Source organism: Anomaloglossus baeobatrachus, chromosome 7 (genome assembly GCF_048569485.1).
Source record: "Anomaloglossus baeobatrachus isolate aAnoBae1 chromosome 7, aAnoBae1.hap1, whole genome shotgun sequence".
Classification (NCBI taxonomy): Eukaryota; Metazoa; Chordata; class Amphibia; order Anura; family Aromobatidae; genus Anomaloglossus; species Anomaloglossus baeobatrachus.
This window is the reverse complement of record NC_134359.1, coordinates 116,935,213-116,962,750: the sequence shown is the minus strand read 5'-3', so window position 1 is coordinate 116,962,750 and position 27,538 is coordinate 116,935,213. Positions and strand designations below refer to the sequence as shown.

The window sequence follows — 27,538 nt, the reverse complement described above, 5'->3', positions numbered from 1 at the left end:
GAGCCCAACTCGCGAAAATTGTGTCACTGTCCAAATATTTCTGGACCTAACTGTAAAAGGCACTATAGGGTACAAGTGTATAATATGTAGGGGGGACATTATATAGCTGCAGGATATCTATCTATCTTATCTTTCTATTTTATCTTTTCTATCATTTTTTGTTTAGATTTGATTGCTTTATTATTTCTGCTTTATTATTTCTTAATTTGATTATTCATTGTTTCTCTTCCTTTTTCTTGGTTGTGAATTCTACTTTGTGCCTTACATGGTGGCCTAGAAGTATTTAATTTATTCAACTAGCAAGAATGTACATAGAGTATTAAAATGCATTGTATACACACGTTATACGGATAAAACAATCGCACACTCGCATAGCACTCGTATGACATATGGAATAACACACATGACACTCGTCCCACTTTTCAAGATATTGGAGCCATTATTTATACTCTAGTGTAAGTGAAACCTGAGGAAAACATCCAGAGATGGAAGCAGCTGCTCCATGTTTAGTGGTTGAGCCCCGATTATGACATCACCCATGTGTAGCCACGCCCCCCGTGATGTCACAGCTGGATTTCAATTGTGATGTAGCGGAATCTTTGTGTATATAATGAGTGATGTTACAGATTGAGGCTTTGTCTGGAGAGACTCATTGTGCTAACTACACGATTAGTGATTTTCCTCCATACTAAAATGCTTTTTAAGCTATTTCTATTACTGATTTTGCTATTAGCGCCTGTGGAAGGTGCTCCCATCGGAAACCGCAACCAGCGGTCTATACCGGAGAACAAGATCCAGGGAGGTAAGTGCATTACCAGATATACACTGACTATGGGGTAAAGAGGAACCGCCATTTTAATTTTTATTTCATATATCAGTAATACGCATGGAAATAAGCGACTTTGTAATATTTCTTATTAGAGATAATCTGCTTCTTTCTCATTCTCTCTGATTTTTCACTCTTAATTCACTTTTAAAATCTTTCTTCAGTGAATACAAATTTCCCATTCCTGAGATAGGAGGTGACAGTTGGTGCTTTTCATATTCTATGGAGGGAGGACGAGCGAGTGGCCGACAGACATTCTGCTGCAAGTTCTCCTGACCGTAAGGTACAGATATCCATAGAAGGTTATGAGAACCAACTGTCATCTCCTATCTCAGTAATGGGAAATTTGTAGTCACCGAAGACAGATTTCACCTCAGAATAGATCATTTTGAGAATGAAAGATCAGAGAAGTAATAAGCAGATTTCTATGTGAAGATATTACACAGTTTATCTGGTGAAGGGTTACACTCACATAGCACTCGTATGACATATGGAATAACATACACATGACCCTCGTCCCACTTATTTATACACTGGTGGCAGTAAAACCTGAGGAAAACATCCAGAGATGGAAGCAGCTGCTCCATTAGTGAGTAAGCCCCAATTGTGCCATCCCCCATGTGTAGCCACGCCCACAGTGATGTCACAGTTGGATTCCAATTGTGATGTCACAGAATTTGTGCCTATAATGACTGATGTTACAGATTGAGGCTTTGTCTGGAGAGACTCATTGTGCTAACTACACAATTAGTGATTTTCCTCCATACTAAAATGCTTTTTAAGCTACTTTTATTTCTGATTTTGCTATTAGCGCCTGTGAGAGGTGCTCCCATCGGAAACCGTAACCAGCGGTCTATACCGGAGAACAAGATCCAGGGACGTAAGTGCATTACCAGATATACACTGACTATGGGGTAAAGAGTAACCGCCATTTTAATTTTTATTTCATAAATCAATGATACACATGGAAACAAGCGACTTGCAAGACAAGCAAAGCTTTTTACAAATTTGTAACTTGGTTTAAGAGCAATGCTTTGCAAGAAGAGCAAATACTCACTGTGCACACTTCCAGTTCTGTCCTTTCACCGCGCTCTGACCCGCTCTGGAGGTAACTTTCTGTACATATTTACTGTATACCATTGTACAGTACAGTATATACTATATAACATGTCCATCAATTTGCATTTGTGGATACAGTACTGTACTTTCTTTCTGCTAACCAGTTCAGCACATTGCTTATACTGTACCTCCCGCTCACCAACAATTTTATTGTAAGCTAAAGTGCAGTTTAATTTGTTTTATATGTTTTTTACTGCACTGTACAGTATTTTGTATTAGTGACTGTAATAATTTTATATGAATACAGTACATTATTTTGTATTACTGTAATAAGTTTGTATAAATACAGTAAATATTTTTGGGCTGTGTAACAAATTGTCGGTGTTTCAATTATTTCCTATGGGAAAATTCGCTTTGATACAAGAGTAACTTGGTTTAAGAGCTCACTCCCAGAACCAATTATGCTCGTAATCCAAGGTTCCACTGTATTTCTTATCAGAGAAAATCCGCTTCTTTCTCCATCTCTCTGATTTTTCACTCTTAATTCACCTGTAAAATCTGTCTTCTGTGAATACCAATTTCCCATTCCTGAGATAGGAGATGACAGTTGGTGCTTTTCATATTCTATGGAGGGAGGAGGAGCGAGTGGCAGACAGACATTCTGCTGCAAGTTCTCCTGACCGTAAGGTACAGATCTCCATAGAACGTTATCTCAGTAATGGGAGATTTGTAGTCACTGAAGACAGATTTCACCTCAGAATTCAGCATTTTGAGAATAAAAGATCAGAGAAGAAATACAAGTAAAATATATCTTTGTACCGTGTTAGCCATTCCTGCATCACACAGCGGCCTTCACAGACCATCTCCCAATGGCGTATTCAGAGGGTATCCTGTGTCCTCCATCGCTATGGGACATTGTAGCCAATCACTAATGCCTCTAATCCGTGCCTCCGTTACACCAGCTACCTGGCAGGTCTATGGTAAGGCTTGGGAGGAGTGGTGTTCATTAATCCAGGGTAGGCCCGTTCATAACTGCGACTGCGCAAGAAGCGAAGTGACGACGGAATTTTTGCTTCGGCTCAAAGAACAAGGGGCGTCGGGCACATCGGCAAAACGGCATTTATCGGGGATAGCCTTCTTTTTTCAATTAGCAGGGTGGGTGGACGTGACGAAGTTCTTTGTCATTAAGCAAGCCATTAAAGGCTGGAAAAGGCTTCAACCGAGTCAGGAATGTCGTCGCCCTATGCCAGAGAAGAAATAAGCAGATTTCTATGTGAAGATATTACACAGTTTATCTGGTGAAGCGTTATCTGATCACTTACATCCTTTCTTTTTCTCTTTCAGGGGATAACATCGTCCTTCCCAATAATTCTCAGGATCTGATGGTTATTATTGCTATTGTGGCCATTGTCTTCGTCCTTGTGATAACGGCTGCTGCCATCTCTACCCTCATCTATAAGTAAGTATAGTAAGGAATGATTTATGGGCCACACTGGAGTCTGGAGAAGAAATGTCTCATCTTCAGGTCACTCCAGTATTGGGGACATTTACTGTATGTGTAGAGTAGAAAACCATGTGCAGGACCCAGGTCCAGAGGCCATGTCAGTGCCCGTGGCCCCCGGAACTGAGCGCTGGGGACTTCCTGCTCCCTGTTGGCATGCTTCCTCCCCAATACCAGGACATGTGCCGCACTTCCACAGAGGACATTGTGGCTCTTCACAATCAGAAGAGGCATCTGGACCAGGCCCCGCTCCAGTGCAGACTTCTAGGGTCTCTCCAGTCTGGAGCCCGGGAACCTGATGGGGCAGATTAGACTTTTATGTAGATAATGAAAAATAAATGTTGATTGAAGTGACAGAATGGTGATAATTCTCCTGATAGGAACATGTCATGTAAAACGTGTTATTACCCTGTGCAGAAATCACTTTCATTATAATTTACAATATGACTTCAATTTTACCATTTTACAGACTTTGGAAAAACAACAAATCCAGAAGAGATGAGGAAGGTCTATGGCACGCCGACAAAGATAGTGAATACTATGACGCCGATTTTTACAGCCTGTGGCATTCCTACAAAAAGCGAGAGTGCCGCGGCAGACCAAAAGGTAAATACATCTTTACATATCTGACATTGTGTCACGGCCGGGGAAGGGCTTCACAGGTGTGGGGGGCTCAGGAGCCGAGCTCCCTCCACATGCGGCAGGTACTGGCCATACTCTATAGCTGGCATTTGGGGGACACCTGAGCTGAGCTCCCTCCACACATGGCAGGTACCGGCTATAATCTATAGCTGGCATTTGGGGGGCTCAGTAGCCAAGCTCCCTCCACACGCGGCAGGTATGGGGTACAATCTACAGCTCAGGAGCAGAGCTCCCTCCACACGCAGCAGGCACCGGCTATACTCTATAGCTGGCATTTGGGGGGCTCTGGAGCCGAGCTCCCTCCACACACGGCAGGTACCGGCTATACTCTATAGCTGGGATTTGGGGGGCTCAGGAGCTGAGCTCCCTCCACACACGGCAGGTACTGGCTATACTCTACAGCTGGCATTCATCTTTTGCAGCCGCAGCTAGAGTCCAGTTCCCAACACAGCTACTAACCATTTAAAAGCTTGGTCTTCTTGTAAGGTTCAGCCAAACATTGAGCTCCATAGGGGAACAGGGTTATCATTAGATCTTGCAGTGTCATGGTATTACAGGATATAGTATAGGCAATTAAACCATCGCAGGTTCAAGTCCCCCGAGAGGACGAAGAAATATTGTAAGAAATAAAGACAAGAAAGATTTTAACACATAAAAAATAAATACAAATTGAAAAGTTCAATTCATCCCCACTTCTCCTCTGTTAAAAATACAGAAAGGAAAAAAATAAAAATATACGTATTTGGTATCGCCACATTTGTAATAGTCCGATCTACTAAAATCTAGAATTAATTACCTAATCAGTAAATATTGTAAAAAAGAAAAAAAATTAAATAGAGAGAATTGCATTTTTAGTTCTCTCAGTTCACAAAAAAAATGTAGTAACCTTCAATTAAAGCACAAAACTGGTATCAATGTAACCGGATGGACGTAGACAAAAGTGTAAGAACTAACAATTCCCTATTCCTGAAAGGGTTAATCTCTATATACATAAAGGCAGTTATTGCCGGCTTTAATATTACATGGAAGCAGTCCGGGGCGTCCATTACTGACACTGGGGACATTCTGGTTTGTTTCTTTCAATATATCAAAATGTATTTACCGTATTTTTCACATTATAAGATGCACTTTTCCTCCCAAAATTTTGGGAGGAAAATGAGGGGTGCGCCTTAAAATATGAATATAGCTTACCGGGATGTGGAGAATGGACTCCAGGTGCTGTCTGTGCGGATAGCCGACTGCGTCGCTGTACGGGCGGCTGTCTGTGTGGGTGGCCAGGTGCCTCTCTGTGCGGGTGGCCGGCTGCTTTTCTGTGCGGGCAGGTGGACAGCTGGGTGCTTCTCTGTGCGGGCAGGTGGACAGCTGGGTGCTTCTTTGTGCGGGCAGGTGGACAGCTGGGTGCTTCTCTGTGCAGGCAGGTGGACAGCTGGGTGTTTCTCTGTGCGGGCAGGTGGACAGCTGGGTGCTTCTCTGTACGGGCAGGTGGACAGCTGGGTGCTTCTCTGTGCGGGCGGGCAGCCGGCTGGCTGCCTCTCTGTATGGGAAGCTCCACACAGCCACCACAACTTCCACTGCCAGCACAGACCCACCACTGCGAGCGCAGACACCACCAGCACCACTCTTGCCTCCTGTGACTCTACTCCACCACCGTTGCCACCCCCTCTCCGGTAAGACAACACTGGAGTATAAAAACGGACCTTATTTTTTTTAACCATTTTTTATCTCTAAATTTGGGGTGTGTCTTATAAAACGAAAAATATGGTAATAGAAAAACAACATTTTAGGAAAACAAATAATTTCCAAATCCAAATACCGGCAGTGAATGAACCTGAGACATAAAGGAAATTGTCTACAAGAAACACAGAAGCTTTATTTTATTAATTTTTATTTCAATATTCTGTGTTACAGGAGAACATGAGAAGAAAATAAAGCTTATTGCTGATCATTCTCCTAATGGACCCAAGACGGAAAATGGAGATGTCCTTGAAGAAACCAAGATCTCTGTGTCTGGCCCCCCTGAAGTAATAATCGGCATGCCAGATGAGGATGTGGTCACCGCCTCTGGCCCCCCTGATGTAATAATCGGCATGCCAGATGAGGACGTGATCACCGTCTCTGGCCCCCCTGATGTAATAATCGGCATGCCAGATGAGGACGTGGTCACCGCCTCTGGCCCCCCTGATGAAATAATCGGCATGCCAGATGAGGACGTGGTCACTGCCTCTGGCCCCCCTGATGTAATCAGCATGCCAGATGAGGACGTGGTCACCGCCTCTGACAGTGAGTTTATTTTATCTTCACTTTGAGCAATTTCTTTCAGCATTTTTTAAAGCGCTGGTGTGGCGCATTTAATGTAAGTCCCTGCCCCATTCTTATACTCTCCCTCTGGCGGCTTCATCATTTTTTGTCGCCGCTCAGAAATTATGCAAGTCTCTCATTGACTTACATTGAGTTGTGACCTCCAGTGCGCTCCATGAAATACTGGAGCTACCGATGGGAGAGCCACCGGAAAAAGATGAAGATGGCGGCAGGTGGGTATAAGACACAGGGTGGGGGACTTACATTTAAAGCCCCACCCCAGCGGAGAGAACAAAAAGGGGTGCCTGAATCAGTTTCTTAATATTTTCTGGGTCTCCGCCAATGAAGTAGATTCGTTGTCCAATAAGTTAACAGCTAATCTTATAAACAATGGACCTAATTGGCGCCTATTACCTCTCTGTTTTTTCGTGTTTTTTCCATTTTTTTGCCTAATTTTCATTTTGTTTTTCACCTTTTGTAAAGTCTACTTTATATGTGTTTGCCTAGTTTTTATGTTCACCATTGGGAGCCGGGTTTGTGGTTTCTAGATATTTTTTCTGATTCATCAATTATCTATTATGTTCTCCAGTCCCCCGGAGATATTTTCTGTTTGCCTGACATTGTGGCGCAAAATTTGCATCATTTTGTAAAGCGTTCAAAAAGTGGCAAACCAAGTCACAGGCCAAAAAAAAAGGCTTTTTGTTTGTTTTTCAAAAAATGTATGAACCACTTGCGCCATTTTCAAGAAGGTGGAACGAAAAACCCTTGACAAATACCAGGAAAACAAAATAAAAAATATGACACAAATAATGTATCGGGTCTAATGTGTTTTACAGAACATGAAGAGGACATAGTAAATATTCCATCTCCTCCTCCGCTTCCAAGTTACAAGACACTTTTTGGACAAGGAACGGACATGATTGGATCAGAAGGCTCGATGTCTGACGACAAAAAGGACCGTGACCTCCAACCACGGTAAGTTCTCACCACTTATCTGTATGCATATTTGTATACAGTGTGTCCACCCATATCCTGTCCACCGCCATTAACTTGAGAATGGTGGCAGCTATAGACATAGAAGTGGTGTCTAGGTATAGTAAAGTATCCATGCGCTACACAATGAAACCACCTATAGTGCCACCTGGTGGAAAACAACGGAGTTAGCATTTTTATTTCGAAAACGGAACTAGATAAAGAAAAAAAGTGAATTACAAAGTAGTAGGGCATCATCAATTCAATACAAATCGACACCTTGCATACAGAAATGCTATGATTAGAACGTGTAAAACCTTCAAGGCTGCGGACGTGAAGCGATACCTCATGGAGACCTTCCTACAAGTCAGTGGGTATGGTGGCTGCATGGAGTGGCCTCCACGCTTACCTGACCTGACTCCATTAGACTTCTTTCTGTGAGGTCACATCAAACAGCAGGTGTATGCAACCCCTCCACCAACATTGCAGGACCTACGACGACGTATCACAGATGCTTGTGCAAACGTTTCACCTACCATATTGCACAACATGCAGCAAGATACAGTATGCTGTCCAGAGTCCAGATTTGCATTGCAGCTGACGGTGGCCACTTTGAGCATCAAAGTTAAATGAGCGCTATATGCGTGACCATCAGTCAATGTTTTGGAGGGGGTCATTGGTTTCATATCATAGCATTTCTGTATGCAAGGTGTCGATTCGTATTGAATTGATGATGCCCTGCAACTTTGTAATTCACTTTTTTTCTCTATCTCATTCCATTTTCGAAATAAAAATGCTAACTCCGTTGTTTTCCACCAGGTGGCGCTATAGGTGGTTTCATTGTGTAGCGCATTGCTATTTTAATATACCTAGACACCACTTCTATGCCTATAGCTGCCACTGTTCTCAAGTTGATGGCGGTGGACAGGATATGGGTGGACACATTATATATATATGTATATATATATATATATATATATATATATATATATATATGTTTTATGAATTATGTAGATGCAATAGATAAATAGTTAATGGGCTACATTAGAAATTGGGTGCTTTGGAGCTAAACATTTGAACATAATGAATTTATTATCTAGAGTAGGTCTTCTCAAACTCTTCTACTACTTCCCCTTTAGACATACCCAAGAAATGCCCGAGCATCACCAGGAATATCTAGACGGTGATTGGGCCTCGCCACCTGTAATGGACGGCTGTGATGTGGTCACCTCCGCTGACGGTAAGTTAATTTTATCTTCATTTTAAGCAATTTCTAATATTTTCTTGGTCTCCCACCCCCGACTGGCAACATGAAGTCATTTACTTACACTGAGGACATTCTGGTTTGTGTCTTTGCATATTCCAAAATGTAGTTAATGGAGAATCACCATTTTAAGAGAAAAGAAGTCTCTGAATCCAAATCCCATCAGTGAATTAACCCGAGACATAAAGGAAATTTTCTACAAGAAACACATAGAAGCTTTTTATTTTATTAATGCTGATTTCAATATTCTGTGTTACAGGAGAACATGAGGACAATATGCTTACAATTGTTGATGATGCTCCTCATGGACCCGAGACTGAAAATAGAGAGATCGTCGAGGAGATCAAGATCTCTGTGTCTGGCCCCCTTGATGTAGTAATCAGTATGCCAGATGAGGACGTGGTCACCTCCTCTGACGGTAAGTTTATTTTCTTCACTTTGAGCAATTTCTAATAATTTCTGGGTGTCCAACCCCACACCGGGAATGAAGTAGAATCAATGTCTATTAATATGTATAAACATTGTGTTTTACAGAAGAAGAGGAAATTGAAGATTCTCTACCTTTTCTAACAAGGATCCACACTTGCCAGTGTGTAAACATGCCCGCCAGGGTACAACTTTTTTTCTACTTCAAATCAGAGAACGGAGACCTCCTGCCCTGGTAAGTTCTTATGACTTTGTATCCTGCCTATATGTTTTATGATATATGTCAGGGGTCTGAAACATGCGGCCTGTGGGCCGCATGCGGCCACTCAGGCTGCTTCATGCAGCCCCCAGGCCCGTGCCCCTGTTTACTATCGCGGCCAGTACATGGGCCGCAGCCACTGTCTGCACTTTGTTAGATGAATGTTTTGCCGGTGTGCGCTCTCAGAGTCAATGACTCTGCGCTCTCGCGCCGGCAAAACAATCATCTGACATAAATCACTGTCAGTGGCTGCGGCCCCTGCACCTGTCGTGATAGTTAACAGGGGCACGGGCCTGGGGGCCGCACGAAGCAGAGCTGAGGCAGCCAAGGGCGCGGGACAGGTGAGAAGAATGATGTTTTGTGTGTGTGTGTGTGTGTGTGTGTGTGTGTGTGTGAAGGATGGCACATTAACCCCTTAGCGACCTATGACTTACGGGGTACGTCATGGTTCCCTGGTACTTAAGGACCCATGACGTACCCAGTATGTCATGGCGAGTATGCATCAACAAGAGAAAAGAATGTGCGAAAAAAGTGGGATCACCACAATGAATAAATATACAAAAATATCTTTATTATAGAAATAGGCACAAATACCAACAACCGATTAAAATCAATTAAAAAAGCAAAACAGCTTATGGGAAACACACATACTGAGAGTGCCAATGGTCTGACACCCAAAGAATACCTCACACCCTCAGAGAGCCCCAACCCCACAAACATATAATAATGCAATGATTCAAGACACAGTGTCCATAAACTGGGACCACCAAAAGAGCAGATGGAAAATGCAAAATCAATCAGACAGATCAGAGTCCCAGTAGATGCCGTGGTGGGTTGGCAATGCAGCAATATCGCCACCAATAAGCATGATTTAAAGCAAAAATAGCCCATACAATACCACCTACGGATGGACACACAACGGGGTGCAGGCAAGGGGTGGAGGGGTGAGGTATGAGCCCCACGCGTATCGCTACAAACAAGGTGTAGCTTCCTCAGGGGAAATGTGCAATGATGGAAGCAATGTGCCTTTTTATTTAGTACAACATAATTAGAACATAATTACTAAATTGCCTACCAGCGTGTAGAGAAAGAGGCAAGGGAAGGTTGCTATGGAAATGGAAGACGCCCGATGGAAGCTGCCATTTTGCCACGTGATCACAGTCATGTGGATGGGAACGAGCCACAGGAAGTATAGTATGCGCATGCGTTAGCAACACCAAATAGCAGGCGGCGTAGATAATCATGCTAACAGCGCAAAACATCGTAGCCGGCGCATGCGCAATAAGCAGATGCTGAGATAGATGGTCCCCACACATATTCCACCAACTAATGTGAAGAATACCACTAGTTGCGCAAATATCGTAACCGGCGCATGCGCAATAAGCTGAAACGCTGAAACGCCGAAAACAAGCAGAATGCCAAGATAAGTTGTTACTGCGCATATTCAACCACCCACGAGCTATATTCAACCGGCTACGCCGGTTACGATATTTGCGCAACTAGTGGTATTCTTCACATTAGTTGGTGGAATGGCAAAATGGCAGCTTCCATCGGGCGTCTTCCATTTCCATAGCAACCTTCCCTTGCCTCTTTCTCTACACGCTGGTAGGCAATTTAGTAATTATGTTCTAATTATGTTGTACTAAATAAAAAGGCACATTGCTTCCATCATTGCACATTTCCCCTGAGGAAGCTACACCTTGTTTGTAGCGATACGCGTGGGGCTCATACCTCACCCCTCCACCCCTTGCCTGCACCCCGTTGTGTGTCCATCCGTAGGTGGTATTGTATGGGCTATTTTTGCTTTAAATCATGCTTATTGGTGGCGATATTGCTGCATTGCCAACCCACCACGGCATCTACTGGGACTCTGATCTGTCTGATTGATTTTGCATTTTCCATCTGCTCTTTTGGTGGTCCCAGTTTATGGACACTGTGTCTTGAATCATTGCATTATTATATGTTTGTGGGGTTGGGGCTCTCTGAGGGTGTGAGGTATTCTTTGGGTGTCAGACCATTGGCACTCTCAGTATGTGTGTTTCCCATAAGCTGTTTTGCTTTTTTAATTGATTTTAATCGGTTGTTGGTATTTGTGCCTATTTCTATAATAAAGATATTTTTGTATATTTATTCATTGTGGTGATCCCACTTTTTTCGCACATTCTTTTCTCTTGTTGATGCATACTAGTTCCTTAATGTGCTAAGTGGCTTTGATCCCTTCATATTGTTCATTAATCTGTTTTGGTGCCCTCCCCTCCCACTGTTGTACACAGTATGTCATGGCGAGATCGCGGCCCCGGAGCCCCGGTGGCTGCGATCGCTTTGCATTGCAAATAACTTAGATTCGGGGAGGAGGGGACCTCAGGAGGGGTGGTTTCTCCTCCTCGGACCTACGGAGGCTGTGATTGGCTGAGCGGCATTCGTCAGCCAATCACAGCCGCTGTAATGTTTCAGCCATTAAAAATGGCTGAAATATTGAAATCCAGCCATATCAGTGCAGCTGTAGCACCGATCATTGCCTGGAGCTGGGTGACCTCAGTTTCACCTGCCCCCAGCTCTGATTGGAGAGAACGGCCTTGTCACCGATCTCTCCAATCACTGTGGATCTGGGGCCGGAGACCACCCGCTCAGCTTCACTCCGGCGTCTGTGGAAGGTGAAGGGAGCGATCGGTAAGTTATAGCGCCCCTGCCCCCTTTCAGCCGCCGCCAATGCCCCCCCCTACCTGTCGCGGGCGGAGGAGGGGACGCTGCGCTCTCCCACTGCTCGGGTCCGGCTGCTGCTGCTGCTAGGTGGTGGCTCGAGCGGTGGGCCGGATCCCAGGGACTCGAGCGGCGTTCCTCACCCGTGAGTGAAAAGGGGGTTTGATTGTGGGGATTTGATATTGTCCGTGACGCCACCCACGGTTGTGGTGAGGTTGGTGACACCACCGCTGCTCTGGACGGGGATGCCGGGAGCGATGGCAGGGAGCAGCCTGGATGTTAGTTCTCCCCTCCGTGGGTAGGGGGTTGGTTGTCCCGGGGCCCGGTGATCGGGTAGGGATGGATGGCAGGCCGGTTACGGGGCCTGGCGAGGTGCAGGGTCGCGGGGGCAGCGCTGTGCCGCACGGCACGGTGGTACTCACTCAGCCAATGATGCACACAGAGTCTCCGGTAAAACAAGCGGCTGGATGGACAGGTCACACAGACGGCTGCAGTGTTGCTCCTCCCGGCAGGTTGATGGTGACTGCCTTTCCCTGCACCTGTGTAGTGTGTACGGTTCCAATGGGTTCCCACCGGTAACCCGCTCTCCAGCTTGGATATGTGCTGAGGGAGCCCCTTTTGCCCGCAGGCTCTGGCCCAGGGAACTTTAGCCTTGGCGGTGACTGTGTTTCCCTCTCACGGTTGGACTGTTGCCTTCTATCGGGACTTGGCTGCTGGGAAACTCAGGAGGTTCCCTTCGCTAACGGATTTGACAAATTGCATGGCGACTCCTAGCCTTGTCGGGGTCCGTAAGCCCCTGCCAGATGGTGCTGGCTTCTCTTTGCGTACCGGTCCGGTACCACCGGGCCACCGCCCGTCCACGGTCCTTACGGCTAGCTCCAATAGGCCTCTCCTGCAGACGGTCACCACCGTCTGCCAACCTTGCTGTTCCGTCCGGGCCACACACCCGGACCAACTTCAGACTCCTCAACTGCCACTTCACTTCCACCACTCTTCTCCACTGCAAACTATCTGCTCTCTTTTCTCGCCTCCAGGACTGTGCACTCCTCGGTGGGCGGGACCAACCGCCTGGCCCACCCCCTGGTGTGAGCATCAGCCCCTGGAGGGAGGCAACAAGGGTTTTTGTTTGACTTTGGTGTGCCTGACCGGGAGTGTGGGGTGTGTTGGTGTAGTGCTTGTGACGTCCTGGCTTGCCCAGGGCGCCACATTCCCCCTTAGTAAAATGCAGACCGTCCGCGGGCTGCCCGTCCATCACCGGTTTTATTTTCACAACTGAAAAAGATAAACGGTAAAACATATAAACACATTTTTTCAATCTTCCCACATCGGGAGGCACATACTTAAACGTTGCTAACGGTAACGGCTTCCGCTCTCTCCCACCCAAGCAACCTGGCCCTGATGCTGCCCCTAAGCAAACGGGCAGGCACCCCTTGACCCCAGTCCAGCACAAGTTACCCGAGCGGGTTCTGTCCTTTTCAGGGGACCCACGTCCATGGGGAACCCCTGAAACCCCCGGAGGATCGCCACCGGTTGCGGTAGTGGCAGGCCTGGGCCATCACTTCCCTCCAGGCCCATCCTCCAAATCAGCCTCTCCGGAGGCGGTAACGGTTTAGCCAACATTTTTTTTTTTTACATGCCACTAAGTTTGTGGTTGCCCTGCCAGTTCTCGGGCTTGTCCGTAGCAGTTTCTATGCATTGATTGCAAACAGTCCCCACGGGGACAACAGTTGCCGGCAACGACCGGTGCAAATCAATGTTGAAAATCAGGTAACTTCTTCGGTAATCATTCACTTATCATTTTCAAAATTTCACAACGATACTTTGGTGGTCCCAACGGGGACAACTGCAGCGGAGCTCCGCTGCCATCACTCAGACTCTTCGGTGTCGGCTGGGGGAGGGGACGTGGTGGACACCTGGGCCTCTTGGCTGCCCCTCAACTTTGCATCCAACGCGAACCACCCCCTCTCCCTGCAGTGCCGGGTGTACTGCACCAGGTCTCCTGGCATCAGGTTGCGGCCTGGGTGCTCCTCCGGCAGGTGGGCGTTGACATCCCGCCGGGCTACAAAGACTTCGGCCTCCAGGCCCGGCTCATAAATAAAGCCATAGCCCCGGCGGACATCAAACCGCCTCACCTGCCCTTCATACAGGGGGCCCCAGACACAGAAGGTCGCTTGCCGGAGGCTTTCTTTTTCCCAGATCGTGCGGGCCACCAACTCTGCCTTCTTCCTCTCCCTTTGCGCGATCTCCGGGCCCAGCGGTGTCGGCTCCCTGTCCCAATACGGGGCTGCTGCGAGCTCCGGCGCATGGGTCGGGTCCCGCGAGACCTTCTGGACACTGCCCACCACTGGTGATCTGGGTGGAAGGTCCCGCGGTGACTTGGCCTGGGGTGCTGCCCTGCAGCGGCAACCTGGCGCAACCTCAGCCGAGGTGTGGGGGATGGGCACAGGGGTCCTCTTCCGCCGGGCCTCCTGCACGGAGCGGCCCGTCGGCTCCGGCTCGGGGAAAGTCTCCGCAGACATCTCCGGTTCAGGCTTCGGCACCTTCCACGGTAGCTGTTCTGGACAATCATGGGCTCCGGCTGCAGGCCGATCCGCCTGGGCGGACGTGCGGGGTACCGCTACCAGTTGTGGTGATAGCGGGCCTAGTGGCGGGGGGCGCGGCAGCCAATACGGGTAGTGGGGGAGGTAGCTGGGCGAGCGGGTATGGACCGGGTCCCTCGGCCGCGATGACCAACCCACTAGGGGCACAGGGGCGTGGATCACTCACCCTCCCTTCCGAAACTCCCTCTTCCTTGCGTCTCCGCACGGTCGCCACAACCTCCGCCATGTCGGCCTCCCACTCCTCCAGGAGGAGCTGCATTTTGACCTGCAGCCGTTGTTGGAGCTGAGCGGTCCGGACCTCCACCAACGCCGCGGTTCCAGGTGCGGGGGCTACGGTGCTGCGGGACGGCATAAACATGGCTCTGGCGGCCTCTTCCAGGAACCAGCAACAAGATGGCCGCAGGGTCCTGGCGTCTCTGCTTTTATAGCCGCGGGCTACATGCGGCCAGACGCCATCAGTCCCCCTTAGTTTCCTTCCGGTACCTCCTCTACGGGGGCGGGGTTTCAGCCTTCGCGCTTCTACTGCTCGAGGAGACGCTCGAGCGGGAATCTTTCGCGCCCAAGATGGCAGCTTCACAAATTTTTCGGCCAGACACCTCCGGCGGTCACAAGGCGCACCTCTACCTGACGGCAGAGCGGTAAGATCCTGTTCGTGACGCCAAGTTGTCGCGGGTGGAGGAGGGGACGCTGCGCTCTCCCACTGCTCGGGTCCAGCTGCTGCTGCTCGGTGGTGGCTCGAGCGGTGGGCCGGATCCCAGGGACTCGAGCGGTGTTCCTCGCCCGTGAGTGAAAAGGGGGTTTGATTGTGGGGATTTGATATTGTCCGTGATGCCACCCACGGTTGTGGTGAGGTTGGTGACACCACCGCTGCTCTGGACGGGGATCCCGGGAGCGATGGCAGGGAGCAGCCTGGATGTTAGTTCTCCCCTCCGTGGGTAGGGGGTTGGTTGTCCCGGAGCCCAGTGATGGGGTAGTGATGGATGGCAAGCGGGTTACGGGGCCTGGCAAGGTGCAGGGTTGCGGGGGCAGCGCTGTGCCGCACGGTGGTACTCACTCAGCCAATGATGTACACAGAGTCTCCGGTAAAACAAGAGGCTGGATGGATGGGTCCCACAGATGGCTGCGTTGTTGCTCCTCACGGCAGGTTGATGGTGACTGCCTTTCCCTGCACCTGTGTAGTGTGTACGGTTCCAATGGGTTCCCACCGGTAACCCGCTCTCCAGCTTGGATATGTGCTGAGGGAGCCCCTTTTGCCCGCAGGCTCTGGCCCTGGGAACTTTAGCCTTGGCGGTGACTGTGTTTCCCTCTCAAGGTTGGACTGTTGCCTTCTATCGGGACTTGGCTGCTGGGAAACCCAGGAGGTTCCCTTCGCTAACGGATTTGACAAATTGCACGGGGACTCCTAGCCTTGTCGGGGTCCGTAAGCCCCTGCCGGATGGTGCTGGCTTCTCTTTGCGTACCGGTCCGGTACCGCCGGGCCACCGCCCGTCCACGGTCCTTACGGCTAGCTCCAATAGGCCTCTCTTGCAGACAGTCACCACCATCTGCCAACCTTGCTGTTCCGTCCGGGCCACACACCCAGACCAACTTCAGACTCCTCAACTGCCACTTCCCTTCCACCACTCTTCTCCACTGCAAACTATCTGCTCTCTTTTCCCGCCTCCAGGACTGTGCACTCCTCGGTGGGCGGGACCAACCGCCTGGCCCACCCCCTGGTGTGAGCATCAGCCCCTGGAGGGAGGCAACAAGGGTTTTTGTTTGACTTTGGTGTGCCTGACTGGGAGTGTGGGGTGTGTTGGTGTAGTGCTTGTGACGTCCTGGCTTGCCCAGGGCGCCACATACCCATTACTACAGCATGGGGACATTACTATAGAATAGGGACAAGGTGGGCACATGAGTATAGAATAGGGACAAGGTGGGCACATGACTACAGGATGGGGACAAGGTGGGCACATTACTATAGAATAGGGACAAGGTGGGCACATGTCTATAGAATAGGGCAAGGTGGGCACATTACTAAAGGATGGGGACATTACAAGGATAGGTATAATACTATTGGATGGGAACATTACTATATAATGGGGACAAGGCTGCGGACATTACTACAGGATGGGGACATTACAGTGATAAGCATAATACTATTGGATGGGGACATAACTATAGAAATGGGACAAGGCTGGGGACATTACTAAAGGATGGGGACATTACAAGGATGGGCATAATACTATTGGATGGGGACATTACTATAGAATGGGGACAAGGCTGGTGACATTACTATAGGATGGGGACTAGGATGAGCACAGTACTACAGGATAGGGACATTACTACAAGGGGACAAGGATGAGAAACATTACTATAGGATAGGGATAAGGCTGGGGACATTACTATAGGATGGGGACAAGGATGGACACATTACTACTATAAGATGGGCACATTATGATAAGATGGGGACATTACTATAGGATGGGACAGTACTATAGGATGGGGACAAGGTTGGCACATTACTATATGATAGGGACATTACTGTAGGATGGGCACATTACTATAGAATGGGACAACTATATGATGGGGACAGTACTACAGGATAGGGAGAAGGCTACAAGGGGACAAAGATGGGGAACATTACTATAAGATGGGGATAAGGCTGGACACATTACTACGGGATGTGCACATTACGATAAGATGGGGACAAGGCTGGGGACATTACTATAGGATGGAGACAAGGATGAGCACATTACTGTAGGATGGGGACTAGGATGGGGCACAATACTACAATGGGGCAAGCATGGGCACATTACAACAAGATGGGGAATATTACTAAAAGATGTTGGCCAAAATTTCTATATAGTGATAATAGTAACACTATTAGTTACAAGAAAAAGATAAAATGTAAAAAAAAAAAAAGCATGACATTTTTTTTACCATCAAATTTTTTTTTATATTTTTTATATTTAAACAAAGAATGTGCACATTTATTATAATAAACAAGTGAAAAATGTTCAAAATCAGTGATCCAAAGGTGTGTAAAAAAAAAAAATATATGGTACCAATAAAAATGTCACTTTCTCCTGCAAAGAATGCGGCCCCCAAAATTATTTTTTTCCTCTGTGCGGCCCATACACCCAGCCGAGTTTCAGACCCCTGATATATGTTATGTTTTAACATAAATTGAAATTGACCACTTTTTCTACTCATTCCTCATTAGACACACCGAACTAATACTTGGGCGTCACCAGATAAATCATGGATGGTGCCTGGGCTTCACCAGACAGACCATGGGTGGTGCCTGGTCCTCACCCAACAGACCATGGGTGGTGCCTGGGCCTCACCAGACAGACCATGGGTGGTGCCTGAGCCTCACCAGACAAACCATGGGTGGTGCCTGCCCCTCACCTGACAGACCATGGGTGGTGCCTGGGCCTCACCAGACAGATAGACAGACCATGGGTGGTGCCTGGGCCTCACCAGACAAACCACGGGTGGTGCCTGGGCCTCACCAGATGAACTATGGGTGGTGCCTGGGCCTCACCAGACAGACCATGGGTGGTGCCTGGGCCTCACCAGACAGACCATAGGTGGTGCCCGGGTCTCCCAAGACAGACCACGGGTGGTCCCTGGGCCTCACCATGCAGAGTTAAAGCCCATACTAATATCAAAAATATTTCTCAGTGTTGTCTTATAAACCCAATATAATAATATAATGTTAGAATAACTGCTAAATGACCAACGATGTTTCCAAATTAAATATTGCTGCAGTCATAGAACAGACTGTGCAGCACACGATCACTTCTAGGGAAACTGTGCACCCAGCTGCCTCCAAGGGAAGCCTTACAAGTGAGAGGCGCTGATCTAGTGGATAACATAATCTTCCTGGCTGTCCTGCTCGTTATTGTATACATCCATGTATTTATATTATCCCTAACTATTTTCCTTATTTTTGATCATGTATTACAGGTGAGGCAAAGCGAGGTCTTTAAAAGGCAGATTCCGGGCTCGGTCTCTGCCTCCACCCACTGGATGTGACATTTACCGGACTTTCCGCAGTCAGATGTAGTCACAATACAAGTGACTTTCCTGCTGCACCTAGAGACAGATTCCGGGCTCGGTTTCTGCGCTCACCCATGAATAGGACTTTTATTGGATTTTCCGCAGTCAGATGTAGTCACAATACAAGTGACTTTCCTGCTGCATCTAGAGGCAGATTCCGGGCTCGGTTTCTGTGCTCACCCATGAATATGACTTCTACTGGACTTTCCGCAGTCAGATGTAGTCACAATACAAGTGACTTTCCTGCTGCATCTAGAGGCAGATTCCGGGCTCGGTTTCTGCGCTCACCCATGAATATGACTTATTGGACTTTCCGCAGTCAGATGTAGTCACAATACAAGTGACTTTCCTGCTGCATCTAGAGGCAGTTTCCAGACTCGGTTTCTGCGCTCACCCATGAATAGGACTTTTATTGGATTTTCCGCAGTCAGATGTAGTCACAATACAAGTGACTTTCCTGCTGCATCTAGAGGCAGATTCCGGGCTCGGTTTCTGTGCTCACCCATGAATATGACTTCTACTGGACTTTCCGCAGTCAGATGTAGTCACAATACAAGTGACTTTCCTGCTGCATCTAGAGGCAGATTCCGGGCTCGGTTTCTGCGCTCACCCATGAATATGACTTATTGGACTTTCCGCAGTCAGATGTAGTCACAATACAAGTGACTTTCCTGCTGCATCTAGAGGCAGTTTCCAGACTCGGTTTCTGCGCTCACACATGGATATAATACTGGACTTTCCGCAGTCAGACACGTTCACAGAAAAGTGACTTTCCTGCTGCATGAAGATGCAGTTTCCGGGCTCGGTCTCTGCTCTCACCATTGAACATGTAAAGCCCAAGGGAAGGGCTCTCCTTTAGCCATGGTTCCCTAAAGGTTTCCTCCACTGGGGGTTTTTCCTTTCCTGAGTGCTGAAGGATGACTCTTCATGAGTCAAGGCCCCCTATCATCATCATCATCATCATCATCAGGGCCACATAAAATTTCCTGACTTCTAAAGGAAAATTCTATATTACACAATTTGAATGAAGTAAATAAAGAAGTCAGCGTATATCATGTGTATCTGAGTATTTTTATAGATGTTGTTGAAGCATTTTTGTACCGGATCACCAAGGAGGACATATTGTGGGACGAGGCAGTCTTAGGGCTACTTTGCACACACAGATAAATCTTTGGCAGATCTGTGGTTGCAGTGAAATTGTGGACTTACTATTCCATTTGTACACAGCCACAAACCTGGCACTGATTGTCCACAATTTCACTGCAACCACAGATCTGCCGCAGATTTATCTCTGTGTGCAAAGTACCCCTTAGTCACGAGCTCCTGTAGAGAAGAACACACACCAGTTTGGGAGCATAAACTATTCTGATAATTCCCCTATGAGTAGGTTTCCTATACCATTTACAGATAAATGTAATACTGCATGCAACGTTCCATTGGAATTTTCACCGCCCCCCCCCCTTCTCAGAAATGTGATAACTTTTATGTATCATGCCTTTCGCAAAATACTGCCCATACCACAGTTTTCTCAGAACATTGCATATGAGATAAGAAAATATTAGACCAGATATGAAATCTTCAATATTCGACTATAAGACTAGTTAATACAAAAAATGTAGAATGGAGAAAAATATTAACCCTTCTATTGAGTGTCCGTCTTTCATAAATGGTGTAACATCTACCACTGGGTTAGTTGGTATCCACATACACATAGGGGCTTCTGTCTCATTGGTCTATATTAATCATTACGGGCCTTACTTTCTATGTGCTTCACCCATCCACCCTCAATGTGGACACCTACAACCCACTAGTAATGGTCGCCCATCATCTAGGGTCTATAATAAACCAGAAATTATTCCGTACTGGATCTCTTGACACATATGCTGTTCAATAACTTGGGTAATATATGCAGTATATAACAAAAATGAGTACACCCCTCACATTTTTGTAAATACTTTATTATATCTTTTCATGGGACAACACTGAAGATCTGACAGTTTGATACAATATAAAGTAATCAGCGCACAGCTTGTATAACAGTGTAAATTTGGTGCTCTCTCAATAAAGAGTATCTTTGATAATCCACTGCTGGGAACAAAAGTAAGTACACCCCTAAGTGAAAATGGGCAAATTGTGCTCAAAGTGTCAATATTTTGTGTAGCTACCATTATTTTCAGGCACTGCCTTAACTCTTTTGGCACAAACCAAAGAGAAAAAACTCCTAAAAACAATTTTTTATTCTAATCAATATTAAAATTATAGATATAAAATCACTGCTCATTTAAAATAACTACAGTGATATATTATAGTGAGTGTAATAGGGTGATAGACTCGATTGGTGGGGACAGTGTAAATAGTTTCCTGTTCTCAGGGTAGGGGCAACCTTAATAGTTGCGCTAGTTTATTCAGATACAGCAATACGTGGTTCAGGGGATGACCTATCTCTCCCTCCCTTTCTCCTACCTACCAACGGAGGTGTACCATGAATTATTGGGTACCCCCCGCTCCACGTCGTCTCTCCCTAGTATCTCCCTTCAAGCTAGTTGCTCAGATCCGGGAGACCCACCACCAAAGAGAATATGTGCAAATAGTTACAGTACTTAGAGATAATTTAGATATTTTTTATAAAAAACTTTTTCTAGATATTAGATGGATCTCAGATCAAAAAAGAGTTCTTATATATACATGGATATAAAGTCCCAGCAGGGAATGGCTTATCTGCCGAGACCATCCAGTATTTAGTCCCAAACTAAGTTTATATATACATATGGATATAGAGTCCCAGCAGGGAATGACTTATCTGCCGAGACCATCCAGTATTCTATCCCGACGCGTTTCCCCCCTATATTTTTTCTAGGGGTTCATCAGGGGACTGATCCGGATTAGATCTCTTATATCTTAATGACTGATGGTCGCACCGACAGTGTGGCATCAACCGCCCATCGTAGGGGCATTCACTCCGTAGTGAGACACTGCTCTCAATATTCTGCAGGTCCCATCACATCAACTTATATCTAAGAGAGTATCAGTCACAGACACAGCGTGGCATCCCTCGCCCATAATAGGGCACTCAGTCTATAGGGAAAAGACGCCGCTTCTACTGTCCCGCAGGTCCATTGGTATCAGCCAGCATGTCACACATGTGTGAAATGCTGGCTGATACCAATGGACCTGCGGGACAGTAGAAGCGGCGTAGGGGGGAAACGCGTCGGGATAGAATACTGGATGGTCTCGGCAGATAAGTCATTCCCTGCTGGGACTCTATATCCATATGTATATATAAACTTAGTACTGAGCAACTAGCTTGAAGGGAGATACTAGGGAGAGACGACGTGGAGCGGGGGGTACCCAATAATTCATGGTACACCTCCGTTGGTAGGTAGGAGAAAGGGAGGGAGAGATAGGTCATCCCCTGAACCACGTATTGCTGTATCTGAATAAACTAGCGCAACTATTAAGGTTGCCCCTACCCTGAGAACAGGAAACTATTTACACTGTCCCCACCAATCGAGTCTATCACCCTATTACACTCACTATAATATATCACTGTAGTTATTTTAAATGAGCAGTGATTTTATATCTATAATTTTAATATTGATTAGAATAAAAAATTGTTTTTAGGAGTTTTTTCTCTTTGGTTTGTGCTACAATTACTCCTATCAATATATGGTAGTTTTGGTTATATATAACTTAACTCTTTTGGGCATGGAGTTCAGTTGAGCTTCACAGGAGCCACTGGATCTTCTTCTATCCTCCATGACACCCCTGTACATTATGTTTGTACGTAACATGGACATCCTATTGGATTTAGAAGGCAACAGTGAAATGCTTAAAGATTGGACATGAAAGTCTGCAACTTCTGATATTGGATCTGTTGACATGTTCTTGTGCTGAGTTTGGTTCTGGATCTATGAAAATATTCATAATTTGTAAAAATTACATGACCATGTTAATAAAGTATTGTGTCGTCTGAAAAGTTAAGGGTTACTACATTTGTATTTATGTTAGGAGCATTGAAGGGTTTGTTCGGGTGTGTAATAAAAATCTACAGTCATTTTATGTGACTGCAAAGTTGTGAATCCTCACAGTACGCACAGTGTATGCTGTCAGAATTCTCCAATTCTCCGGTGCTGCCTCGGGGAGCGAGCTGTCACATTATCATTAAATGTGCTCATCCACACTCAATATTGGTGAATTGAGAAAGACCGTGAACGTCTAGTCGAAAAGTGGCAGAAAGTATGCCTATCGCATACTTGCGATCACATGGCTGGTAGGAATCGCTAACGGCATCGGAGAATCCTGACAGTAAGCACTGCTACAAGAAAATCTATTTACATATCTGTCAATCGACAAAAACTAAACTAACCAGCACCTCCTGAAAAACTGAGTCACATGTGAAAGCTGCCATGACTGCAATACATACAAGTAAACAAACAAGATCAGCAGCAAAGTACACCCCAACATGTATGCAACAAGTGCAGCAGCAACACGGTAAGTGCAACTAAATATGTGCAAGCATTGACTTCACCTTTCACATATGCCTTAGGGTTAGCCAATTAATTTTCCCAAGGGGCCACAGAAGAGTCCATAACTGTTATGGAGAACAAACCAATAGGCTGAAATTAATTTTGCTCAATATTATTATTAATATATTAATTATAATATTTCATATTAATAGTATCACACGATATAGAGCAGAATTAGTAATTAAGTATGCGGACACCCCCTCTTTACCATATGAGGCCATACACAGTCCCCTTTTGTACAGTATGAGTCTACAAATAGCCCCCTATATACAGTATGAGCCCCCACAGTCCCCAAATATACAGTATGAGCCCCCACATAGCTGTCAATATACAGTATAAATCCCAGCATAGCCGCTCTATATAGAGTATGAGCTCCACACATAGCCTTCTATTTACATGAGCCCCACATAGCCTTTTCTCTATACAGTATGAGTAGCCACATACCTTCCCTATATACAGCATGAGCCCCCTCATAGCACCTAAAGACAGTGTGAGATTCCACATAGCCTCCTATATACAGTATGAACCCCCATATAGCCTCCTATATACAGTATGAGCCCCCATATAGCCTCCTATATACAGTATGAGCCCTTACATAGCCCCTATATACAGTACGAAACCCCCAGATAGTCTCCTAATATAGCATGAGCACCCACATAGCCTCCTATATACAGTATGAACCCCCACATAGCCTCCTATATACAGTGTGTGCCCCCACATAGCCTCCTATCTACAACATGGGCCCCCACATAGCCCTCCTATATACAATATGAGCCCCCATATAGCCTCCTATATACATTATTAGCCCCCATATAGCCTCCTATATACAGTATGAGCCCTCACATGGCCCCTATATACAGTATGAGACCCCACATAGCCTCCTATCATAGTCACACATGGTGATTAGTGAAAGAAGAAGCTGATGTCTCTGTCCTCCGCCAATATATTCACTGCTATCTGCATCCTGTGTATTTAAATATCGGTGACATCGGAACGCATGCAGCGGAGAGCATGGTGCTGACATGTGCCACTTTTTTCAGCCCCTCAACTGTTTTGGTCTGCGTGCCAAACTGGAACAGCCATAGGGCCGGATGTGGCCTACTTTGCACAGGTATGCCTTAGTGCACTCAGTCCACTGCACCACTTGTTTTTTGCACTCGTTTAAATTTGAGTTATTTTATCAGGAAATGCTGGTCATTTTTTTTTCTAATATATGTGAGGGCAGAGAGTGCCTTCGTATTTGGCTGCGTATCTCCTCTCATCTGTCTAAAGCCTCATTCAGACAACCATTTTTGAGGTTTTTCTGTACCTGAAAAATATACTGATTTTCATCGGGTTATAGGATCAGATCAGTTTTGGATGTAACTAGTCCAGTCATGGCGAACCTTTTACAGGCCGAGTGCCCAAACTGTAGCCCTAAACCCAATTTTTTTTCCCGAAGTGCCAACCAATCCTATTATGTAAATAATTGATTTTAATCTTACCTTTGCCGTCTTCTCTTCTCTTCAGCAGGAGGCATCACGCTCATGCTTACCACACATTGAAGCTGAGCCCCTGCCCTTTCCAGACACAGCAGTTGATCTTTCTGGAAAAAATTGCAGCATATTAGACAGAGATTTTAGCCTGGAATGCAATCAGATGTCACCCTGTAATCCACATCTACATTTCAATGTCTGAACATCTTGAAATCCCATAAAGACGTACGAGTTGCTCCCCTCCCCTTTCATTGTGTAGTTCTGTCCCCCTTCCTGGCCACTTCCTGGTAAACATGTCCCCCATCCTGATATATATTTCCTACATTCTGGTATATTTGTCCCCATCATGGCCCCATCCTGGTAAATGTACCTCATCCTGGTAAATGTACCCCATTCTGGCATATTCCCCCATGCTGGTAAATGTACCCCATCCTGACATATTGCCCATCCTTGTAAATGTTCCCCCATCCCGGCATGTACCCCATTCCTGGTAAATGTCCTCTATCCTGGTAAATGTTCCCAATCCTGGTTAATTTACCCACATCCAGGTAAATGTACCCCCATCCAGGTAAATGTCCCCCTTCCTAGCATGTACCCCCATCCTGGTAAATGTACCCTATCGTGGCATGTTTCCTCCATCCTGGCATGCATGTTTCCTCCATCCTGGCATGTATGTTTCCTCCATCCTGGCATGCATGTTTTCCCCATCCTGCCATGCATGTTTCCACCATCCTGGCATGCATGTTTCCGCCATCCTGGCATGCATGTTTCCTCCATCCTGGCATGCATGTTTCCTCCATCCTGGCATGCATGTTTCCTCCATCCTGGCATGTATGTTTCTCCATCCTGGCATGCATGTTTCCTCCATCCTGGCATGTATGTTTCCTCCATCCTGGCATGTATGTTTCCCCCATCCTGGCATGTATGTTTCCCCCATCCTGGCATGTATGTTTCCTCCATCCTGGCATGTATGTTTCCTCCATCCTGGCATGTATGTTTCCTCCATCCTGGCATGTATGTTTCCTCCATCCTGGCATGTATGTTTCCCCCATCCTGGCATGTATGTTTCCCCCATCCTGGCATGCATATTTTCCCCATCCTGGCATGTATGTTTCCTCCATCCTGGCATGTATGTTTCCTCCATCCTGGCATGCATATTTTCCCCATCCTGCCATGCATGTTTCCTCCATCCTGGCATGCATGTTTCCTCCATCCTGCCATGCATGTTTTCTCCATCCTGGCGTGCATTGTCCCCCCCCCCCATGCTGGCAAGCAAGTTTCCCCCCCATCCTGGCATGCATGTCATCCCCCCCCCCATGCTGGCATGTGCATTCCCCCACCCCATGCTGGCATGTGTGTTCCCCCACCCCATGCTGGCATGTGCGTTCCCCCACCCCCACCCCATGCTGGCATGTGCGCTCTCCCACCCCCACCCCATGCTGGCATGTGCGTTCCCCCACCCCCACCCCATGCTGGCATGTGCGTTCTCCCACCCCCACCCCATGCTGGCATGTGCGTTCTCCCACCCCCACCCCATGCTGGCATGTGCGTTCTCCCACCCCCACCCCATGCTGGCATGTGCGTTCCCTGGCTGGCGCTGGCACTGGCCCCCCATCCCCACCTTGGCACAGCACGAGTTATAAAAAAAAAAAAAAGCAACACATAACTCACCTTCCTGCACACACTCCCCCGCTGCGCGCCGCTGGGTCCTCAGTTCCCACATGGCCAGAAGACGTCATTACGCCTGCACCGCTCACTGACGCTCCTCCGTCTCCTAGGCAACACACCTGCAGCCTGGGAGAGGAAGAGTGTCAGAGCGAGGAGAAATGTCTCCTCCGCTCCAACACAGCTTTGATCTGCCAGCGCGATCACACCAACAGATCAAACTGGCAGGATCAGGCGACAGCACGCGTGCCAGCAGAATGGGCTCTGTGTGCCCCTGGTGGCACACGTGCCATAGGTTCGCCATCACTGAACTAGTCCATGTACTCAAAGAGTTTTTTTGGTCACCTCTTTCTAATTGGCACCAAAGTTGATCTAGATCAAAATATAAAGGCAATAAAGGCCCTCCATGTGTTTCCTCTACGCATGCGCATCGAAGCACATTTCTTCCTTATGCGCCTGCGCAGTGGTGTATCTAGGCTTTCCAGCACCCGGGGCAAGAATTCAATTTGGCGCCGCCCCCTCTTGTGACCAATTATTTATATGTGATTTGCACACTTAGTCATCTGATGATGAGCTGCTATTAATAATTCTCTCGATGTATAAAGAGAAATATAGGAAGAAAAGCTAATTGTCTCAATCAAGTATGAAAGTCACATACGAGTGGAGAGGCCATGTGGTGTCTCCTGGAACCAGCGAGCAGAGCTGAATCCTGACAGGGAGTATATTACACGAAGTTATGATTGGGCTACAGTGCTTAATTTTATAAGTAAAGGGCTTCTCCAGGTTTGAGATAAAAATCTGCAATCACTCTACGTGTCAATCTGACTGCAGACTTCTGAATTCTCACACAGCACACTGTCAGGATTCTCTGATGCCGGCGGTGAGAGTGGGAGGTCACGAAACTGCAAGTATGTGATTTACATACATGTGGTCATATGGTGATTAAACATGTGTGGGCTCGCTCAATGAAAATGAATTTAGTGAGGCTGGACACGTCAAATCAGAATGTGACCAGAAATATAAAAATCTCATACTTGCGGTCACATGACCGTCCACTCTCGTCACTGGCACCGGAGAATCACAAACGTGTGCTGAGCATGCATTGTAAGAATTCAGAAGCCTGCAGTCACCTAGAGAGACTGGAAACTTTCATCTCAAACCTGGACAAGACTTTACTTAGAAATTTAAGCAGTGTAGCCCAATTCTAATGCGGGCGTCACACGGTACGATCTTTCGTGCGATCGCACGAGCGATCGTACCCTCCCCCGTCGTTTGTGC

At 46.8% G+C, this 27,538-nt stretch overlaps 1 protein-coding gene across 1 annotated transcript in view; it reads left to right on the top strand.

Moving 5' to 3' along the window:
• LOC142246634 (uncharacterized) overlaps nucleotides 1-18,898 on the top strand; it is a 47,833-nt gene extending 28,935 nt beyond the window's left edge. The window contains exons 2-10 of the mRNA XM_075319701.1: nucleotides 734-802; nucleotides 3,230-3,344; nucleotides 3,856-3,992; nucleotides 5,937-6,308; nucleotides 7,163-7,301; nucleotides 8,438-8,538; nucleotides 8,822-8,980; nucleotides 9,097-9,223; nucleotides 18,502-18,898. Coding sequence (XP_075175816.1) covers nucleotides 734-802; nucleotides 3,230-3,344; nucleotides 3,856-3,992; nucleotides 5,937-6,308; nucleotides 7,163-7,301; nucleotides 8,438-8,538; nucleotides 8,822-8,980; nucleotides 9,097-9,223; nucleotides 18,502-18,505 — 1,223 coding nt within the window. The 3' untranslated portion in view covers nucleotides 18,506-18,898. The remainder of the gene's footprint in view (nucleotides 1-733; nucleotides 803-3,229; nucleotides 3,345-3,855; nucleotides 3,993-5,936; nucleotides 6,309-7,162; nucleotides 7,302-8,437; nucleotides 8,539-8,821; nucleotides 8,981-9,096; nucleotides 9,224-18,501) is intronic.
• The last annotated feature ends 8,640 nt before the right edge of the window (nucleotides 18,899-27,538 follow it).